Genomic DNA, 20520 nt, shown 5'->3' with positions numbered 1-20520 from the left:
CACCAGGTCACCCAAAGGTAGCAAAGCAGGGCTGTTTACCACCGTCAACTTCCTCAAGCAATAATTCACTGTATGTACAGCTGTGTTTTTGAGGTTGCTGCTGGTTGGTGGGTGTTTCAGACGTTACCCAACAGAAAAACACCTCAACAGAATGTCTGCTGCATGCTGTTGCACAATGTTATGCAAACATGTCATCAAGATAGAAACTTTATACCGTTTTCAGGTCTGAACATGACCTGGGTTTTTACTCCAGCCACCTTTAGTTGTTGCTCTTTGTGGATCTGTCTGCAGTGAGTTAAAGGCATGCATGCTGTATGTTTTGGGTCATTCATTTGAACAATGAAGCACCCACTGTTTCTGAAGTTTAGAGATCACTTTATTCATAACATCAATAAATACTGGAAAAGAAAGCACATGGATCTCACTTATTCTGCTATGTTTGGCAGATGATGTGGTGTACTGTGGATCATGAACAACTACATGTTGGTGCAAGTTCATTTTGATTTCATCTGTCCAAAGAACCTTGTTCCATCATTGCACAAGCTTCTTTTAAAATGGATTTTCTAGCAGTCTCTTTCTGGAGATCAGATTTTTGCGTCTTGAGGTAAGCCGTGTTATGTGGACATTCAAAACATTTGCTTCACCTCAACTGTATGTATACTGTATGCATATTTTCTCACAAACATTTATTAATTTCAACTGAACTTTTTGGATTATACCATAGAGTTTTATTTCCTAAGTTTGTCATGAAATAATGACAAAATTACAAACACATTTTTCCATGAAGGTGGTCATCAAACATTAGTCCAGATACCTTTGAGCCTGTGAAAACCGGCTCTAATTGTAAGTGGTTAGTGAAATATTTTGTTCAGTCCTTGAATTAAAAGGCTGAAAGACAAATCCATTGTAGTGTAGAAAGGCAAAATGACAAAAATAATGACTGTATTATGGAGGGAACTTAATGGACTCAAAGAACATCTCAGGACAGAAACAGTAGATGTGGAAAAAGCATTTACATCGTCACTTGACATTTCTCAAAAACCAGACAAAAAAACCCCAAAAACATTTTTGTATCCATTTAGTGCATTTTTACTGTAGCAGTAAAGGTACACAACATTAGGCAGATGTAACATGAAGACTTAGCAGCAGCAGCAATCAGTCAGGGTGAACCAAGATACATCATTAAATACTGTTATGTGGATACAGTGAAAAGGCCACAGTCTGCTTCACTCCTCATTTCAACACAAAATTCATTTAAACAAAACTATAGACATCACTCTGGCTGAACTTCCTTATTCATTTGGAAAACAAAATCTTGCAGAAATACCTCTGTAGCCTGCAACAGGTCACTATAAGGAATACAAGGTAAATCAGATGATACTATCTCGAGCGTTAATTATAGATAACCAAATAAATCAATAAATAATTAGGACAAGTTCAAACCAAATCGACAGCAAAATCAAAACAAATCCAAATATTTTATTCCTTTAACCAACTCGATTTTAAATTAAATCCTTACTATGTCCTTACTCGCACATAACCCATAACCTAGCTCAAACATATCGAAGGCAACGTGTATGTAATACTGGGTTTAAGCAGACAGCACGCGTCTGTCTGATAAGGCATTCAGAAAACTGATGTTAGCTTGGCAAATACTGATGATTGATCTCACGCTACCTGCTTGTTTTTCCAAGGATGCTATAGTTGAGAGGAAGTGACGCGCAGTCAAGCGTTAAGAATTCAAAGTGTAGATTTAAGCAGACTAGGTTATGCAGTGATCCATTTATTTTGCTGTGTTATAACATCTGAGGGACTCATTTGTGAACATTCGTCCATTCGACATCACTGCTGCTTTGGTATTTGCAGGTCAGGACAAACGCACTTTTCAAACTGGGCTCAGTTTAGGTAAAGTAATTACAACTTTTTATAATAGGTCTACATTCACGACTGTTGTTCCAGCAGCATTTAAAGTTACCACCAAACACCTCAAGATGAACTCTGAGGTTTGATGCCCATATCCTGACAGGTAGAGTTGTTTTGGTAGGCCTGGAAGTTAGTGGTTTAATGCTCTGACTGGTCTTTACAATGTATTCACGCGTAGACTAGCTGTCCTTCTACTGCAGTTAATGTATCCACGAATCTGTTCACGGTTCTATCAGCGGAACCAAATATGTCGACTGAAGTCAAGGATGTCCAGTTTTACTGTCAGGCAAAACAAACACGCAAGTGCTGGCAAGTGTCTACCAGCTTACAATCCAGAAGACGCTTTTGACTTTTCAATAGTTTGAGATTCATTTGATTCATTAACAAGTTGCTGCAGGTCCTCTGCTTTAGCCCAAATATCTAAGCCAGTTCTTACTGGAAGCACAACCCTTGATTGTGCAGTGTGAGCACTAAAGTCTGCCAGTGTCCTGCACTGATAAATACATATGCACCACTCACTTCCGCCTAAACATCTCTGGTAGCATCCAGTAAGTATGTCCTCCCAGATCAGTCCAGCTGGGACACCAAATGGAATGAGGAGCTTAATTATTATTTATTCGCACACATTTATTCCTGATGGTAAATTTCCCATTCTGCTCGCCATTACAGCTTCCACCATCTGTAGCTGCAGCCACTTAGTGTCCCGTAGTAAACATTAGATTCTTTTGGGAATTCAAAACTGTCCACACTAGTCGAGGATAGCAACCGAGAGGGGCTGCCGCTAGAATCCATCGTCGTAATCTCCGTCACAGCCGTAATCTGGAGGGTGGGAGAGAAATAGAGGCTTTAGATACACTGAATGAAGAACGATGAGTTGGTGTTGAAATCTGCAGTACGCACTCTGAAAACCACATAAAATGTGTCAGTGGAGACAAGTTGCTAAGATTTTAATGAAGACTTATAAAAGAACTTGCCTGTTTTATTTGGACCGTATATTTTGCATAACAACAGGGAATCCTTCCCTTTCTTTCTTATCCTAATGGCCTGGAGCCAAAATGGATTTCTGAGATGCAAGTAAATAAAATGTTCTCAGATCTCTGGGAAACTGCAGTCAGCTGGTGGTATCTCTAGTCAGAATGAAATGATTGAACTTCTACAGCAGCCTCTGAGCTGCATGCACATCCATAACGACTTCCTGGTGTGTGCCCAAACTTTGCAAACAGCCAAGTTTTAATTTCCTCAACTGCTAATGCTACTCTTCCAGTGTGATCCGACAAAACTGCTCTGGCATTTATCTACATTTATCTACTTTAATTTTTATTGATATGGTCAGAAAGTTTTAACTTTAATATTGAGGTTGCAACCTAATTTTTTGTCCAATCCATACAGATTAGAGTTTCAGTGCAAAAAAGGTATGTGGAAGTAAACGATGAAGTAAAAGTTTGGTAACAAAAATTGCAATTCCTCTAATGACCACTTGAGGCTGCCTCTGAAAGGAGGACATGTTTAAAGCCTGGAACGAAACCATTTTGGTTTCTGGTGTCATCTTCATTGCATTCATTTGGCTCAACGTCCCCACGCATCTACCAGTTTCAGAGGCTGGACGAGGCTGACCCTGACCTTCTGGCCAAGAATAAACAAAGAGCCCCCCTACAGGAATCAATTAAATAGCTCAGGACTTTTTTTTATTGCAGCAGAGTCAGACCTTAAAGTTTAACAGCCTGAGACATAAAGCGAAGAAATTTAATCTTACCGAGGGCTCATTAAAACGTGCTGGGAGTCCGAGCAGAAAGAGAGCCAAGACCCAGAGAGGCAGATTCATTAAGAGAAAGAAAGAAAGAGAAAAACGATTCCAACTGTTTCACAGTCCAGACACATTTAGTCTTACTGAGAAGTGACAAAGCAGTCTGCCACTCAAAGTGTCAACTAAAGTCAAATGTTAAGATGAGAAAGTGCAGAGAGGAATTCTCACTTTCATCAACGTTTCATCATTTCCCTCCATGTTTACAGAGCCGCCTGGCTCCTGACTTTAATTTGCTTTTTATCAGTTCAGTGTGATTTCTCATTAACTCATTCTCAACAATTAACCAAAAACAGTTGCTACTTATTCACCTTTTTAATGTAACAGTTATTGTTAGCATAGATGCAGCAGAGCAAACTACACAAAGTGGTTAAAGTGGTTAAATCTTTATTGTGATGATGTGTTGACTTAAAACTAAAGCTAAAAAGCTGCAAAAAGTAACTCAGACGTAGTAAATGGAGACAACAGCAACTTAGTCATTTACTCAGACAATAGTTTTATGTAATTATAACCACTATTTCATGCCTGTGAGGTAACCAGACCTCTCTTACCCCAGCCACTTGGGGCCTCCTCCCAGCTGGACGTGCCTGAAACACTTCCCCTAGGAAGCATCCAGGAGGCATCCTGATCAGATGCCCAAAGCACCTTAAATGCCTGCTTTGATGCAGAGGAGTGGCAGCACTACTCTGAGACCCTCTCAAGTGACCAAGCTCCTCCACCTATTGTTAAGACCGAACCCAGACAGCCCCTGGGGAAAGCTCATTTATGCCCTCTGTATTGACGATCTCATCTTTCTGTCACTACCCAGCTCAGGCCATCGTTGAGGTTTTGCAGTCACAACGCTTTACCTCAACAGATCAGTCCAGCAACAGCCTGTCAATCTCCGGCTCCCTTCTTCTGTCACTTGTGAATAAAACCCAGAGATACCTGAACTCCTTAACATACTCCATGAACATATACTTAGACAAAAGCGATGTGGTACAGTGTGGATTTGCTTTCATCAAGAAGTCAAATGAAATCATACTAATGCTCAAAAGATGAAAATGTTCAACTAGAAAGGTGTGCAGGAAAATAAAATGTAGTTGGATCTGTTACATTTAGATATTAAATAAGTTGTGTATGCAGAAAGCTGTAGCCTCAGTCAGAAGATAGCAGATACGTTAAACCCACCGTTGCTGCCCAGCATCTCCAAGGCACTGACACAAGTCTCGTCCTCCTCATCTTCTTCCTCATCAGCGGGGACGTCGTCATACACAACTGGCCCGCTCTCCACCACCACCCCGCTGGCAGGGGCTTCAACGGGCAGCGGCAGGGGGTTGGAGCTGCCGATCTGTACAAACAGGAAATATTGTTGCTTGTGAGCAGACATGCATCGTTGAGTATTTTTAATATTTTCCTCGGCAGGACACAAGTTTGCCCTCGGGAAATCTAAGCCAGATCTGATCTCGTATGCCCCACTTCCTTTAAAATGAAAAAATAACAAACAGTGTAGTATCAGTGATGGTGTGGAGGTGTGGAGCTGTAGGGCAGGTGGAGGGTACGCGCCGTGGTGAGATGTTTCATTTGCCGCACTTCTCCACATATGACTAAATACAGCATCGGAGCGTGACCACAACCTTATCTTACAACAAGTTATTACCTCATTTCAGATTCTGCCTTTTTTTTTTTAAATCTGCATAGTCTACAGTGCACTCTGTATCATATGAAAGGATGAGAAATTAATCAGAGCCTCGGGGTAAAAACACCCTTCAAAGTTCATAAAAAAACAGAAGCCTGTGAAATTAAAAGTGAAGGGCTAAGGGTGAGCATGAGGGACAAAAATGTAATTAGAGTGCCCTTTCTTTTTTTCACCGCTTTTCACATTGTCTGGGTTGAGCTGTCACATGTTTTGTGCGTAGATGTGATAAATTCCCCTCGAGGGCAACTGCAGGTGACTCTAAACTAGCGGAGTCTTTCCAGTCGCACGCTGGGAGACAAAAACAGAGTTGTTTTTGATCAGAAATCAACCCACCTGAAACTGCAGGAAATGTAGGCAGCGTGACGGCAGCAGTAGGAGAAAGTAAACAAGTGGTATAGGTGGAAAAAAAAAGGACTCGGTGGAAGGAAAGGACTCTGAGGGGACCATTTTCCAGGTGTGGAATCGATGATGAAACAAATGTCAGCAGTACAAATGTAGAGCTGTCTGCCTTTATGACCCATCAAGCAACCTTTCTCAAAAAAAGGAAAACAAGTCAAACCAGAGATTAAATATGTATAAACTGTAAACTGCACTCAGCACTCCCTGACAGCAGCAGTCTCCTCCAGCAGAACAAACACTACTCAAGGTTAACCCGAGTAACACTGGAAAAAAGCCACTGAGCCACCAGATCCTACTTCCAAGCATTCGTGGAATGCTCTAGAATAGCGGTGTCAAACCTAAGGCCTGTGGGCCAAAATTGTCCCTACAAAGCTTCCAATATGGCCCACTGGATGTCTTTGAACAATTTTGGGCACATTTTGGACCAAGTTTGTTTTCATGTAAAATGAATTTGACGTTCCTGCTCAAGATCAAGTCCCCACCTCTCAATGCAAAGGAGCCATTCAGCTGCCAACATCGTCCTGCTATACTGGGATGCAGACATGCCCAGAGGTACGACAGGGAGCTGCACAATGTTAGGCAGGTAGATTTAAGGTAATGGTTGATGAGTGCATTTATGGAGAATGGCTGATTTTCGCTTTTTGTGCATGAACCAAGAGTTAAAAAACAATTTTTTAAGCTTCCTGCTGTAGCTGGATAAGCAGAACTGCAGTGTATGGTGGCTTTTCAAGCTTGAACAAGCTGCACTTGCAAACAGATGAAACTCAAGCAAAACCAAACAAACTGAAAACAAAGCTGCAGCATGGAGGAAAATAAGAAAAGCTATGAGCAGAAAATACAACTGGATATTAAAACGTGCTGACCACGGTCCAGCAGCGGAACCTCTGCTGTACTGGAGAATGCCTCGTCCATCCAGGCCTAATAAGCCACCAACCACTGGAAGTAAAGTGATGACTTGGTCCAGATGTTTGGTATACAGCTTCATGTCGCTGATGTCAGTGTGTCAAAATGACCCTACGGTAGTAGAAACAAATTAAACTCCGGTACACATAGTACGCTCCGTGTCGATATATTCAGCCCTGTATGACAAAGAAAATTTCCCCTTGGAAAACACTGGAGTACCTCCAGTCTCATTCTGAACAATCACATCTTCATTCCAATCTGAGCTTTATTTATTTTGCTTAGTGATGGAAAGTACAGATATCAAACAGACTATTGCACCAGGGAGACCAGATGTACATTGGTTTTATATTTTTTTCTGCTTTCCAGCCTGCCATAAGCTAGACAATAATACAACGTCGAAACTCATGCAAGTCTCGCTTTTTTGCTGCAAATGTCTTTAGAATAAAATAAATGTTGTTTAGAGGGAACGCATGCAGTTGTACAACTGCAGCTACAAGGGAACCTACACGTTATTGCCTTCCTTTGAGCCAGGGCTAATTATAAAGCTGGAGCAGAGGCAGGTGGAGGGTCCACAGTGTGACGGAGAGATATTTCTTTTCTCCTCAGCTAAAACCTGTAGGAGTTCCTGCTGGGCCTTTCATTCCTGCCTTCTTTCTCCCCCTTCAATTTTCATTTCCTCCTCCATCCTTCCTTACTTTCCTCCCACCTTTCTTTTATTTCACATCTCCTCTGTTTTGCTCCATTTAAAAAAATAATAATAATTCTACCCACATCCTTTCTCGCTTTGTCCATCTCTCTGATTGTTCCTTTATGCACTGCTTCTTCTTTTGGCTTAGACTTGTGTTTTTTCCATCCTCAGATTTGGATAAAACCCAAAGATTGTACAATAAATTTAAAAAAATAAATAAATCCAGTGCAAAAACATTCTCCTGTCCCTTCCTTTCCCTTCTCTGCTTCTCTTTTGTTTCCTCTTATTCCTCACAGTGGAAACCAGCTGGCTTTAACCTCACAGCTCATTAGCTGCTGCTGAACAGCAGTCATAATGTGGGGGAAATAAAAAAATAATTAAAACGAAAACATAACGACATAAAAACGGTGCTCCAGACTAATTAGGAGGTGAGAGCTGTTAAATGGGTCAGGATGAGAGGAGAGGAAGCTGTGGCGAGGGACAGACAAGAAGTTTCTTTGTGTTGGTGTGAACTATTCGGCACTGCTGCTCATAATTACACAGAGATAATGTTCCACTACAAATATCATGTTGCATGTTCAAAAAGCAAGCTCTCCAGCAGTCGAATATTTACTGTTTTAGCTTACTTTAAGTTTCGGCCCTCTAACAAGGGGATTGGTTGTTAGGAGCGAGAAAACAACCGGGGAATAAGAAGGTTTTATTGGTGTGAAGATGTAGACATCTGATAGCCTGGAGTTACTCATGCACAAGACAGCTGGGAAAAAAAGAGTTAAAGGGAGCAAACCACAGTGTGGAATAAGAGTTTTGGATAATGACAGCCACTACATCTAAATCCCCATTTCCAAAATAGTAGAGAGGCTTTCTAAAAAGTAACTAAAAATCAGTGCCATGACTTGCAAACTCTATAACTGAATTTAATCAAGCTGCAAACATTTAGTCAGAGATATTTAATTATTTTTAGAAAAATGGACACATTTCAAAGTTGGGGCGGGACCAAAAAGAAAGAAAGAGAGAAGGAAAAAGCTGTGTAATGCTGAGAACAGATGGAGAAAACATGCAACATCTTACAAATAATTACACCAATTAGTAACAAGCTTGCATTTAAAAAGAGCATTTGAGACACGCTCAGTTGTTCTGAAACAAAGAAGGGCAGGAGTTAACCGATCCTTGATGAACTGCATGTGCAGATTCTTCAGATTATTATTTTACAAAGTAATCAATTTGTAGATTTCATCATTAACAGATTCCAAGATTCTAGAGAAATTCATGTATGCAAAGGACAAAACAAAAAAACAATGTTCCTTGGTCCAGCCATGGACAATGGATAAAATCAGGACTTTGTAGTGGAAATCACTTCATGTGTGGAGTGGACTGAGGTCTTTGGTCTGACTGATAAAAATGTGAAACTTTTAACGATACTTAGTTCAAAAGTTAACTCATATCCATGCTTTTTTGTGTGTCAAGGTGCATTAGTGCACATGGCATGGAGAATGTGTAACACTATACTGATCAGGCCAAACATTATGATGTGATGGTCCTGGTCTGCAGCTATGCAGCCCCATATACAACAAACTGCGATCCACTCTGTGTTCTGACGACTCCCTGTCACTACCAGCATTAACTTTATTGGTAATTTGAGCTACAGTGGCTCATCAGCTGGATCGGATCACACAGCAAGATCCTACAAACAATCAGTCGCTCAACAATCAAAACTTTATAATTGTTTGTTAGACTGAGTATCCAGGTTAATGACATTTAATATACCACTTAAATTTGTATGTATTATTAGCATCCATGTGTGAATTAATATGGATGGATAAAAGAAGGGTAAATGGAAGATACTTGAATAGTCCTACTTACTCTAACTGAGCACTTAAAGCTCTTTTTACTACAAGTCTCACCCAATCAAATTGGGGCTCATTATCATGCCCAAAGATACTTCAACATACAGACTGAAGTAACCACTGATCTTCTCATTGGTAGACAGCCTGCTCTGAGCCACAACAATCCCGATCAAGCAGAGGTTTTTCATATTTTCATCTTTCTGCATCAATTTTATGACAGCAAAGGTGTTTTCCTGGGGTGAGGGAGCAGGTCGCTGTGTTTCTGCAGGATGAGCTAAAATTGCACACCATGGGCTTGATCGCTGTCCGGAAAGCTTCGTTGAGAACACTTCAAATACATTCGGCCATCACTTGCCAAAACTATTGCTTGCATAAGCAGGCTATATCTGCAACACCAGCGAGGCTGTGCACAGCTCAAAGCCCTTCCTCCTGTGACCTCATCACCCCTTTCAGATTTCTAAGCTTCTTTGAAAATCCCCACATCTCTTAACTGCGCTGTCTTCTGCCTCCTCCAGCCTGATGCTCAGCCTAAACGTGAGTAGACAAATAGGGGAAAGGGCAGAGAAGAACAGCTGCGCCAGTTTCAAGTTCTCTGTAGTAAACTGATCACTTTCTCCCTCGACTGGCTTTAAAAAAAAAAGAAAAACTGTACAGACTAATTGCTGGGTCGCTGGAGACGGTGATGGAAATTGGTTACTGTAAGGCAACGAACAGAAACAGAACAGGTTGGCAAGTAGCGCTCAAAGAACACATCGCTTTTCAATCTGGCCCTGTCGCTGGAATCAAATGGCAACATTACATAACATGAGCTGCGAGCTATGAGCAGCCGCAGCCAATGGCGACGGCCGTTTGCTTCCAGTTCCCAAGGGAAGGTGAGGGGGGGTTGCTAAGTAACAAGCCTTGTTGACCCAGCCCCTTGTGGCAATGTTTTCTTCCTAGTTGACAGAGCCTGAGCTCCCTGAGCTACTCTATTCAGGGCTGCCAGCAGCACATGATGGAGAGGGAGACAAAGGCTGTGAGGAGGAGGAGGAGAGGGAGGAGATGAAGGGATTGGAAGGAATGTGGAGGAAAGAGAGGAAATATGAAAAGAAGAGTGACGGGAAAAAGAGGACAGCAGCAGAGTGAGGCAATAATGGGAAGAGATGAGGAAAGAGAAAGCAGGCAGAGATTCGCAGGACTCGAGGGAATGATGGTTAATGTGAAATGAAGAAAGAAAAGAGTGGGAGATTTTAAAAAGCAGATGATTCGCTTGTTTTTCACCAAGTTTTAGCTGCAACTTGCAGTTTCAGTGATTCCCTCAACTTAGAAAACACAAGTTGTTTTTAACATCATTAACACCACAAGAGCCACAAATATGACAAATTCACTTGGAAGCTTTTCAGGGTTTTTTTGTTTTTTTCCACATTATAGAAATAAGGTGAAATTATTTAAAGTCTTCACATTTGGGACACAAAAGTGATTGCAGTCACACATGCTGTTGGGAGAATGCATGTGTGACTGTGTTTACCGCTGGTTTTTTAACAGAAATGTTTTATTTAACATTAATCTTTATAACATGTTTGTTAAATAATCTTAAAAGTTGGACAAAAATAATCATAGTGTTTCTTTTTTTCAGCCAAAAATATTGCAGAGCTTTTTATACAGTTTAGGAAATAAGTATTTGATCCCCTGCTGAATTTATAAGTTTGCTCACTTCCAAACAAATGAACAGTCTCTAACTTTGATAGTAGTTTTATGTTAATGGACACAGAATGTCAACCAAAAATAAAAAACCAAAAAAAACCAAAACACACATTACATAAAAGTTACAAATTGATTTGTGTGACATTGAGTGAAATAAGTATTTGATCCCAGGAAGAATTCTGGCTCCCATAGACCTGCAGTGTGCCCATGTGACACACAGACTACCATCTATCAATTAATGATACTCCTGATCTCAGCTCGTTACATGTCACATCAACCATACTTGTCCACAGAAACAGTTTATCCATCCCAAAAGGACGTCAGGGACAAGATCGTAGGCCTGCACGAGGCTGGAATTGGCTACAAGACCTTCAACATGACGCTTGGTGAAAACGGCATGATTATTTGGAAATGGAAGAAATATAAAAATGACCATCAGTCCCGCTCTCTCTGGAGCTCCATGCATGATCTTGATGTGAGGATGATCATGAAAAAGGTGGTGGATCAGCACAAAACTACACGGTTGGAGCTTTTTAATGACCTGAAGGCAGTTGGGACCACAGTCACCAAGAACACCAGTGGTAACACACAATGCTAAGTGTACAGAATGACTTCACCGCATAGATTGGCTAAGGGGCGGGGCCACGTACCATAAAGTCTTGAACAAGCGCCACCTTCCCTCAGCCAGAACACTGAAGATGGGTCATGGACGGGTCTTCCAGCATGATGATGACCCAAAATATAATGCCAAAGCAACAAAGGAGTGACTAAAGAAGCACATTGAAGTCATGGAGTGGCCTAGCATGGCTCCACACTCAATACTATAGATAATATGTGGAGGGAGCTGAAACTTTGATGTGGGAAGCAGCAGCCAAGAAGCCTAAAGGACTGAGAGTTTCTGTAAAGAGGAGACGACCAAAATCTCTCCTGAGATGTTTGCAAACCTGGTGATCAACAACAAGAAAGATCTTACCGCTGTGCTCGCCAACAAGGGTTTCTCCAACAAGTACCAAGTCAGTTCCTATGAGCTCATTAACTCACTGCTTAAATTCTGATGTGGGTCAGTCTTTGGTGTTAAATCTCAACAACACTGTGGATCTTCTAACCCGGGATATTCCTCAGCAATTAACAATCATCAACAGTTCTGCTAGGCACAGGCCACAGCAAGGAGTGAGGAGATGGAACTGCCAGGAGCCGAGAAGCGCTGCTCTAAAACCAGGTACTCTCTGATGGAGGAGCTCACATTTTATACTTATGATTCCACTGACAGAATTTCTCATCCGCATAATCCTGTAAATGGTCCGACTGTCAGTCAGCTGATCTCATCTATAAAAAAAATAACTGACATTTTTACTTCCCAAACCCTGCACGTCAAGTCAAACTCCTGCTGCTTCTCTACAGAGTGGTTAAAAATGAGGAACACGGAAAAAGCGGTGAAAAGAGAGAAATAAATTATATAAGAAATGAGAATGACAAGGGATTAAAAGACTGTTAGGGAAGTGTAAAATGAGATATGGAAAAAAGTAAGGATGAAGAAGTCAAGAAAGCTACATTTAAGACTTTGAAACTAGTAACGCTACCCTTAACTGAAATGAAGTCCAATTTAAATCAAATTAAAAATCAAAGCAGAAGAGACTGCCCCATTTCTGAATGGAAAGCTATGAAGCTATAAATGGTCAGAATGAGGACATTTGGAAACTAACTGCTCAAAGCCAAGAAGTCTAACTAGGTTTAGTAAGGCAGATAAGACACATTAGCAAAAGTAAACTCCTTCTGTGTGGACTGATCGGCAACTGGCCAACAAAAGGCTGCTGTATCACTGCAGTGTGATGAAAAAAATACCCCTGAAGCTGCTGTTTAAGACATTTTTATGTTCAAGTTTAAGGCTATATTTATTTTAAGAGTCTGTCAGAATTTTTTTTAGAAGCAGTCAATGCCCGGGAGAAAGAAGGAGTGAAGGAGGAGTAATATAGCAAGGGCAAACAAAGACACAGAGCGGTTCACCTCTCACACGGCCCGAGAGGAGATTTATTTATTGCTGCCTGCTCCGCAGAAATCAGCAATCAGCTTTTATTGGCCGAGCAGGAGAGCCTGACACAGACTTACAATATGTCTGTTACAGTCACAGGTTCATGGTAGTTTGGTTATTGTCAAACAAACATAAAAAGACCAAAACCAACAATAAATGTATCCAACCACCAACAACTGCGTGGCTATGCGAAGCCTAATTTATATGATTCCTCTGAGTAATTCAGGCTCTCTGCAGATTTACATCGTATTCGGTGTCACAGTGCATCTGCATCTTAATATACAGTGCTCAAACAAAAGACAAAAAGAACAAGAACCAGATATCTATACTGATATGAACTGGGTAATGTGTTAGGAACACAAGGATGGGACATCGATTGATGGAAATGAAGATTATAAACCCACAGACGACTGATTTCAAACTAAAATTACAATTTAGAAGGATGACATGGCAAGCTAGTCCATTTTGACGATATAGTACTCTGTAGTCTGCTTGGCTCCCACATGCTTGTATGCATGGCTGACAACATCGGGGCATCCTCCTAATGACATGATGGATGGTGTCCTGCAGGATCTCCTCCCAGATGTGGACCAGAGCATCACTGAGCTCCTGGACACTGAGGGGTTACCTGACAGCATCGGATGGAGCAATACATAATGTCTATTGGGTTGAGTTGAGTTTCTGTTGGTCAGGTGACCACCTAATGGCAGTCAGGGTTCTGTTGCCTAGTTTATAGAGGTCTATGCGCCCTCCTAGGATATGCCTGTCACCAAAGCCATCACCAAAACGGTCATGCTGAACAATGTTACAGGCAAAATAACTGTCTCTATGGCTTCTTAAGACCCCTTCACATGTCTGTCACATGTGTTTAGGGTGAACTTGCTGTCATCTGTTAAAAAAAGAGCAGATGGTAGACCTGCCAGTTCTGGTAGTCTATGGCAAATGCTAATCAGGCACCGCAGTCCTGAGCAGTGAGCACAGGGCCAACTAGAGCAGGGGTCTCTAACTCCAGTCCTTGAGAGCTACTGTCCTACAGCTTTTAGATGCATCCCCACTCCAAGACAGCTGAATCAAATGAAGGACAGCAGCTCTGGAGGACTGGACTTGGAGACCCCTGCACTAGAGGTCGTACTGTTGTACACCTTCATGAAGTCTGTTCCTGATTGTTTGGTCAGAGACACTCACATCAGTGACCTGCTAGAGGTCATTTTGTAGCTCCCAGTGCTGATGCAAACTGCTGATAGGTTAAAGACCTTCTATGGCCCTGTCCAGCTCTCCTAGAGTAACTGCCTCTCTCCTGGAATCTAATCCATGCTCTTCAGACTGTGCTGGGAGGCAGAGTAAACCTTCTGAAAATGTCACTTATTGATGTGGCATCATGGAGAAGTTGGATTACCTGTGGAACCTCTGTAAGATCCAGGTAACATTAAATGCTACCAGCAGTGACACTGACTAGAGCCAAACGCAAAACAAGTGAAAACAGCCAGAAAAGATCAGGAAGGAAAAATGTCAGTGGCCTCCACCTTTAAAACCATTCCTGTTTCGTGTTTGTCTCATCATGGCTCCTCTAGTGCGCCTGTTATTAATTTCATTAAAACTAAAGCAGTTAAAACCAATCAACAACCCCCTCTGCTACTTAACCGACCAGATCATAGAAAAGTTTAAATGATTTGCTACTTCACTCTGATTAAAATGTATTCCTTTAATTCTTTTGAGCAGCATATTTGCCATGATGATACCAGGTAATACCAGCTTTTATAAAGCCTCAACTAGTTCGAAGCAACACATTTTAGTCATGGCAGGAAAAATGAATTGCCTTGTAGTTTTTTTTTCACCCTCACAAGCTATGGTGATCACCTTGAATACACAAATAAGGACTAGACCTTCTGCTTCACTGAGGTTAGTGACACATTTATAAATAATCATTTATCATTATATGTAATAGGAAATTCAATTGAGAAACCAATTATGACAAACCATGTGAAAGAAGCAGGATAAATCCAGGTACTTTCTCATTCTACATCAGAAATTCAATTTGTTATAAAGCTTTCCTGCTCACTGATTTGCAATCACCCACAGTGCAGTACAACTCGGAGATATTCATTTGGCAGCAGTGGTTGTCGTCCCCCCACCCTCCCAAAAAAATGTTAAAAATTGCTCGATGTTAAGTTGCGAGCCTTATTATTGCCTAAGCTGCTTCCCTGTTTGTTCACATAGACTACACAGGAAAAGCATTTTTTTTATTAAGTAAAGCAAGCAACAGCAGTGATGACAAGACTGGACCGTCAATCTGGTTACTTCATCCACTTTCACTGTAAGGAATATCAAGGCCGCTCTTCCCCTTGAAAATACTCTTATTCACACAGCATAGTCAAAATACAGTGAAGCAAAGGAAGACTCTGAACCCGAGTGAGTGTGTTAAAGTAAACGTGAGAAGTTAACTGACTGATCGACATGGGGACTGAGGTGTCGTGCATTTTAGGAGCAGCGGGGCAGCGAGAGTTGTAGTGAACCAGAGTGTCAGAGAGGAAGAGGAGATGCTGTGAAGATGAATGGAAGCTTACCTGCTCCGTGGCCAGCTTTTTGTTGGGCTGTCCGCTGATGAATGGCTGTAGCCTGCAACACAGACAGCAACATCATCACTCTTAGCCTTCTTTATTTTCTTTAGTTTATTTGTTTTATTACTGTTTAACATAAGTCCTCATAGTAAGGCAGAGTAGCTAGCTTGTATTTGACACATTGCTAACATCAAACTCAAACATTAAACATGTTTTCTATGTTCTATCTATTCTAGGTTCTACTGTGAATAAAATCAGGTTAATGATATTTGCAGTTTCACAGCATCCCAGCAAACTTTCTTCTTCAGTGGAATCATAGACTCCACTTAGATGTAATTGGATCATAATTGTTGTATTAATATGTACATCACCTTGGTGTTGTAACTAGATTATTTTATGCTATATGGCACCCCATAAACAGCAGCTTCCACAACACCCAAACCAACACATCTGGACTTCGTTCACACAGGCTGTGTGTGCAACCAGCAATATTCATCAGTACTGGACAAACACTGTTCCTGTAGGGTCTTACAATATAACCTTACAATATAAAGTGCCTTAAGGTGACTGTTGTTGTGATTTAGTGCTTTATAAATAAAACTGAAATGAACTGAACAGCACAACAGCCCCTACAGTGAAGCAAACATATTGCCCACAAAGGTTACAGACTAATGGGCTCTCCTTTCTTTTAACAGTGCTGAACAGCAAACACTGAAATGACATGAAATACTCAAAATTAACCTTGATTTTTAACAGCGGCTGGTCTTTATGACCTTGAAGTTGCACGACTGTAGAAAATGAGTTCCATTACTCAAACTGAAGCACAATCTGAAATGCCAGTGAGCCTACAAGAGGATTAAATGTGCGGATTTTATGAACCCCTAAAAGCCTCAAAGTAAGATATTCATTATTTTTCCAGACATTAGAAGATAATAAAATCTTCTATTCTGAGGCCAGTTCAGATTACATTTCACTGTTAACCTCAGCAGCGAGGACACTGCCTGCCTGTTTCTGCTCAGCTTCATTTCTTTCTTCCACCGCATTCCTGTCCTCTCTCTTTGTCCCTGATTGGCTAACAGATTCACGTACCCGTTTCTCTTCAGTAAGCTGATGTTAGCAAGGTGTTACCTAAACATACGCAGCATACTAACATTTTCCCACAAGTACAAGCTAGTGGTGAAGGGATTTGGTGTAGAGTTGTTGACATTTTTCAGTTTAGGCCAATGTGCTGGAGAGCATGTAAAAGCACACTGCTAGCATGGCTAATAATAAAGAAGGACCTCCTTTGTGCTCCACTAAATAATCAGGATTTTTACAGTCATTTTAAGCAGAACAGGAACAAGGGAAATCGAGCTATCACAGCAGCCTCCAGGGGACGAAATAATGGCTGATATAATCATTAATAAAAATTGTAATAACAATAGTTCCTGGTGATTGTTGCCATTTGGATAGACGGGACGGCAGAACATTGCTGTGTCTGATGGCTCTTTGCAACCACTCTTACACAAAAATGCATATTTTATTTGTACATGATGCTACTGCAGCATTTAACTCTTGACACAATACAGGTAGAGGATTGTATTAGCTTAGTGCAGCTGGTCTCTGTTGGCTTCAGGCGACTAGCTCACATTTCTAGGCAACTGCGATAAAAAAAAAGAAAAGAAAAAAGAAAAGAAAAAATGGTGTGAATGAGAAATGAGCCCAAACTGTGAGTGACAGGCAAGGGCGACTGTCTGTCTGTGTGAGTGCAATCTCTTCCTAGACAGTCGCGGAGATAATCAGCAATGAACGCACCACTGGCAGTAATTCCTAAGCAGCCGTCCCACCACCCCACTGGCTGGAATTAGCATTGTTCCCGAGGCTCCCCGCCCCCATTTTCTGCCCACCCGGCCCGGCGCTGAGCTCTCCCCAGAGGCTTACAGTAAAGTGCTCAAATCTCACTGATAAGACGCAGAGCGCGAGTGAGCTTTTAATTAATCTGCTTTAACCAGGGGGAAAGGGGAGGAGGGGTAAAAGTGAATGTGGCATCTTCACCCCCCAACATCATCATTCCCCCCACCTCCTCCTTTCTCAAAGCTCATTATAAAATCCCAGCCAGGCCGGCGAAATGCTCCCCGCCGAGAGAACTATTTAGGGCCCCGTATATGTGCTAGACAAGACTGGCTCCCATGAGCCCTGACCTGGACACTGTGGAAAGAGGGAGGGACGGTGGAACCATGAGAGGAAGTGATGTCGTTAGGCAACAGGCAGTGAAAGGGGGCAAAAGGGTGAGAAGAAGAAGGGGAAGGTAAAGAGATAGAGGGCAAAACACAGCACGGGAGCGAATGAGGGAAAAGATTTGGTGGGGGCATGGAGGGGGAAGCCTGAAGAGAAGGAAGGTGCTTGGATTAAGAGAACAAAGGGAAACAATATTAAAGAATAAGATCAGCTAATAGCAGAAAGAGAAAAGCAGAAAGGAAGAAAAGAGCGCACAGAAATATCAGAATGGGAAGAAGAGGAAAAAACTGAGACTCAGGAGTGTCGACTGATTATTCCAAGGTTGTTCCTCACAGTACTAAGGCAGTAGTTACTCTAGATAAACAGCCTTAATTAGCTAACCTTTGTTGTATTGTGCTGCTAAGTGAAACCAAACACAAATTAGCTGAATCAGCTGCAACAGTACTACATAATAGAGTTTAATTCTATGTAGCAGCCAGTCGTGGTGCATTTGTAGCTAGTGTGCCAGCTGTTTGAAGACGAGTGTGTCGTTCTTTTCAGCAAGTTTCTCAGTCGCTCATAATTACATTTGGAAGATATGCCGTGCATACTGATGGGAAGAAGGAAAACGAGTGAAAGGTGTGAAAATTTTACCTTTGGTAATTAAATTGTAAAATAAGACAATCCCAAATTTTTCCCCGATTTTAAGCCATTGTGAGTGAATACTTTTGTAAGTCAGGGTGTTAACGGGGTGACACTCTGGGGATGTTTGTCAGTGTTTTGACATTTTATATAACACATGGAATACCTTTTCATGAGCTTGATATTTTTGTAAATAGAAAAAAAAAAATCTAATTTTAAATTGGTGCTCTGGCTGACATCAAACCACTTCCTGTAACTGCAACAGTTAGGGCGACTGATAGTGAGCGGGGTCAAAGGTTAGAGTCACAGGGCTATGAGAACACCAATGTTCCTCAAATGAACAGATAAAGACAATTTAACTGAGGTCAATAAAGGTTAAAAGAGTCGAGTAAGTGCTGTGGAAACGTTGCGGTTTCAACCTCTCCAGTGCTGATACCGCTCTCAGCTGTTCCACCACTTTGATTGAGACTAAAATATCATGTCAGTGGTTGATAGACCACCATGAAATTTATAAAGAAAACCATGTTACCCCAAGAGGCTGTCAACTTGAAGCATCTAAACATCTTCACACCATTAAGACTGATTGTCATGACATGTGGTGTCAAAAAACCCCAGAGACAATACAAAGAACAAAAGCAAGATTCCCCATCAGCTGTACTTATACTGAGTGTTTGATAATCGCCAAATGATAGAATATCCAAATAATAAACTATGATCCCAGGAAAAAAACAGATGTGACACTGCATCTCTGATGTAGTTTTGCATACAACTAATTTAAAATGAACCTCCTAGGACCTGCCGTCCACATATGTGGACATCACATTTTAGGTTATTTAGACCAAAATACTCAATTTTGCTCTACAAGGGCCTGATATCCACTTACGAGGACATTATACTGCTACTGTTCTATCAAATTTTTAAACGAATATCCTCATATGTGGCTCTTATTTTTCTTAAAAACAAAAATAAGGTAAAAAAAAATAAATCTGGTAATTCTTTGTTTTTACATTCATCGGGCCCCAATATGCCCAAATATCAAAGAGAAATTAAAAATGCATGTTGTGGAAGAGTTCAGGTCTTAGGAGGTTAACACTCCAAAACCAAAGGCTTTGATTTTGGAGCAACACATATGGAGTTGTAAAAATAAGTCAGTATAATAACAACTTGTGTGTTATGTAGAGTAAATATTATGTTATTAGAAATAAAACTATGTATATTGTTCTTAATATTTATATCAATGAAGAATCTGGATAAATATTAACTGATAAATTATGGAGAAGGAGTGGGCTAAAAGTAAGTGGGCAGTTCTTTCCACTCGTTTTAGACACATAGCCTGACTCAGAACAGGGTTAGTGGAATTGGAGTGTAGTTTTCTTTATTTTTTTTATAGTAGTTTTAGCATTTTTCCCTAAATGACTTTGCATGCTGTTTACATAGGCAAAATAAATTTGTCCAGGTCACTTTGTTGAGTTATGACATTATTTATTTCAGCATTATGGCATTACTTACTTTTTTAAATAGCTTATTTTAATGATTGTCTTTGTCTTTTTTAGGGTATAATAAAACACATTTTGAAATGATACCTGTGCCTGTATGTCTTTGGGTACATTTAAAAAGTAGTACTGTGCAATACTGCAAATTCTACTATTGATTTGTGCGACTGATAACAATACTGATACTGATACCGTAGGGGAGAGCAGTGTGTCATGACTTCACAAATTCTGAACACATCTTAATACAATACATATATAATATAATTTACAATACACACCTTTCAGCTTTTCATTTATTTTGAAACTGTTTTTTTTTTTTAGACCTGGAACATAAATGTGTCTGTCTCTAAAGCACTGAGGGGCAACTTCTGTTGCTTAAATGTGAAATAAAGCTATAAATAAAATAGACGTGACAGTCAACAAATGGTTCAGACATTTTTCAGAATGCGTGTGTCACATATCCTTTTTATTTTAAGAAAACTAACTTTTAACACAGTTCAGGGGCTACAACCACAGCATTGGTATCAATAGTATCAATATTCAGATTGATCCACCAATCTCTATCAAAAAGTGGAGTGATGTGCTGGAGTGCATGTCAGTGACCATGACATACACTTCATCTGACACTTTAAGCACTTGCTATTCTAATTGTGCAGATAACTTCTATAAATTCTGTTGCACCT

The 20520-nt window shown here is 40.8% G+C and overlaps 1 protein-coding gene across 1 annotated transcript in view; it reads right to left on the bottom strand.

Annotated features, from left to right (window-relative positions):
- Nucleotides 1-407: 407 nt before the first annotated feature.
- The window catches only part of LOC116310699 (transcription factor IIIB 90 kDa subunit-like), a 121730-nt gene continuing 101617 nt past the window's right edge, over nt 408-20520 (bottom strand). Inside the window, exons 15-17 of the mRNA XM_039603225.1 lie at nt 15513-15564; nt 4895-5054; nt 408-2742 (exon numbers count right to left, since the gene is read on the bottom strand). Of these exons, the coding sequence (XP_039459159.1) occupies nt 2705-2742; nt 4895-5054; nt 15513-15564 (250 nt within the window). The 3' untranslated portion in view covers nt 408-2704. The remainder of the gene's footprint in view (nt 2743-4894; nt 5055-15512; nt 15565-20520) is intronic.

The sequence above is a fragment of the Oreochromis aureus genome, linkage group 19 (assembly GCF_013358895.1).
Source record: "Oreochromis aureus strain Israel breed Guangdong linkage group 19, ZZ_aureus, whole genome shotgun sequence".
NCBI classification, from domain to species: Eukaryota; Metazoa; Chordata; class Actinopteri; order Cichliformes; family Cichlidae; genus Oreochromis; species Oreochromis aureus.
The sequence above is the reverse complement of the archived record's forward strand: the minus strand, read 5'-3'. Positions and strand labels throughout refer to the sequence as shown.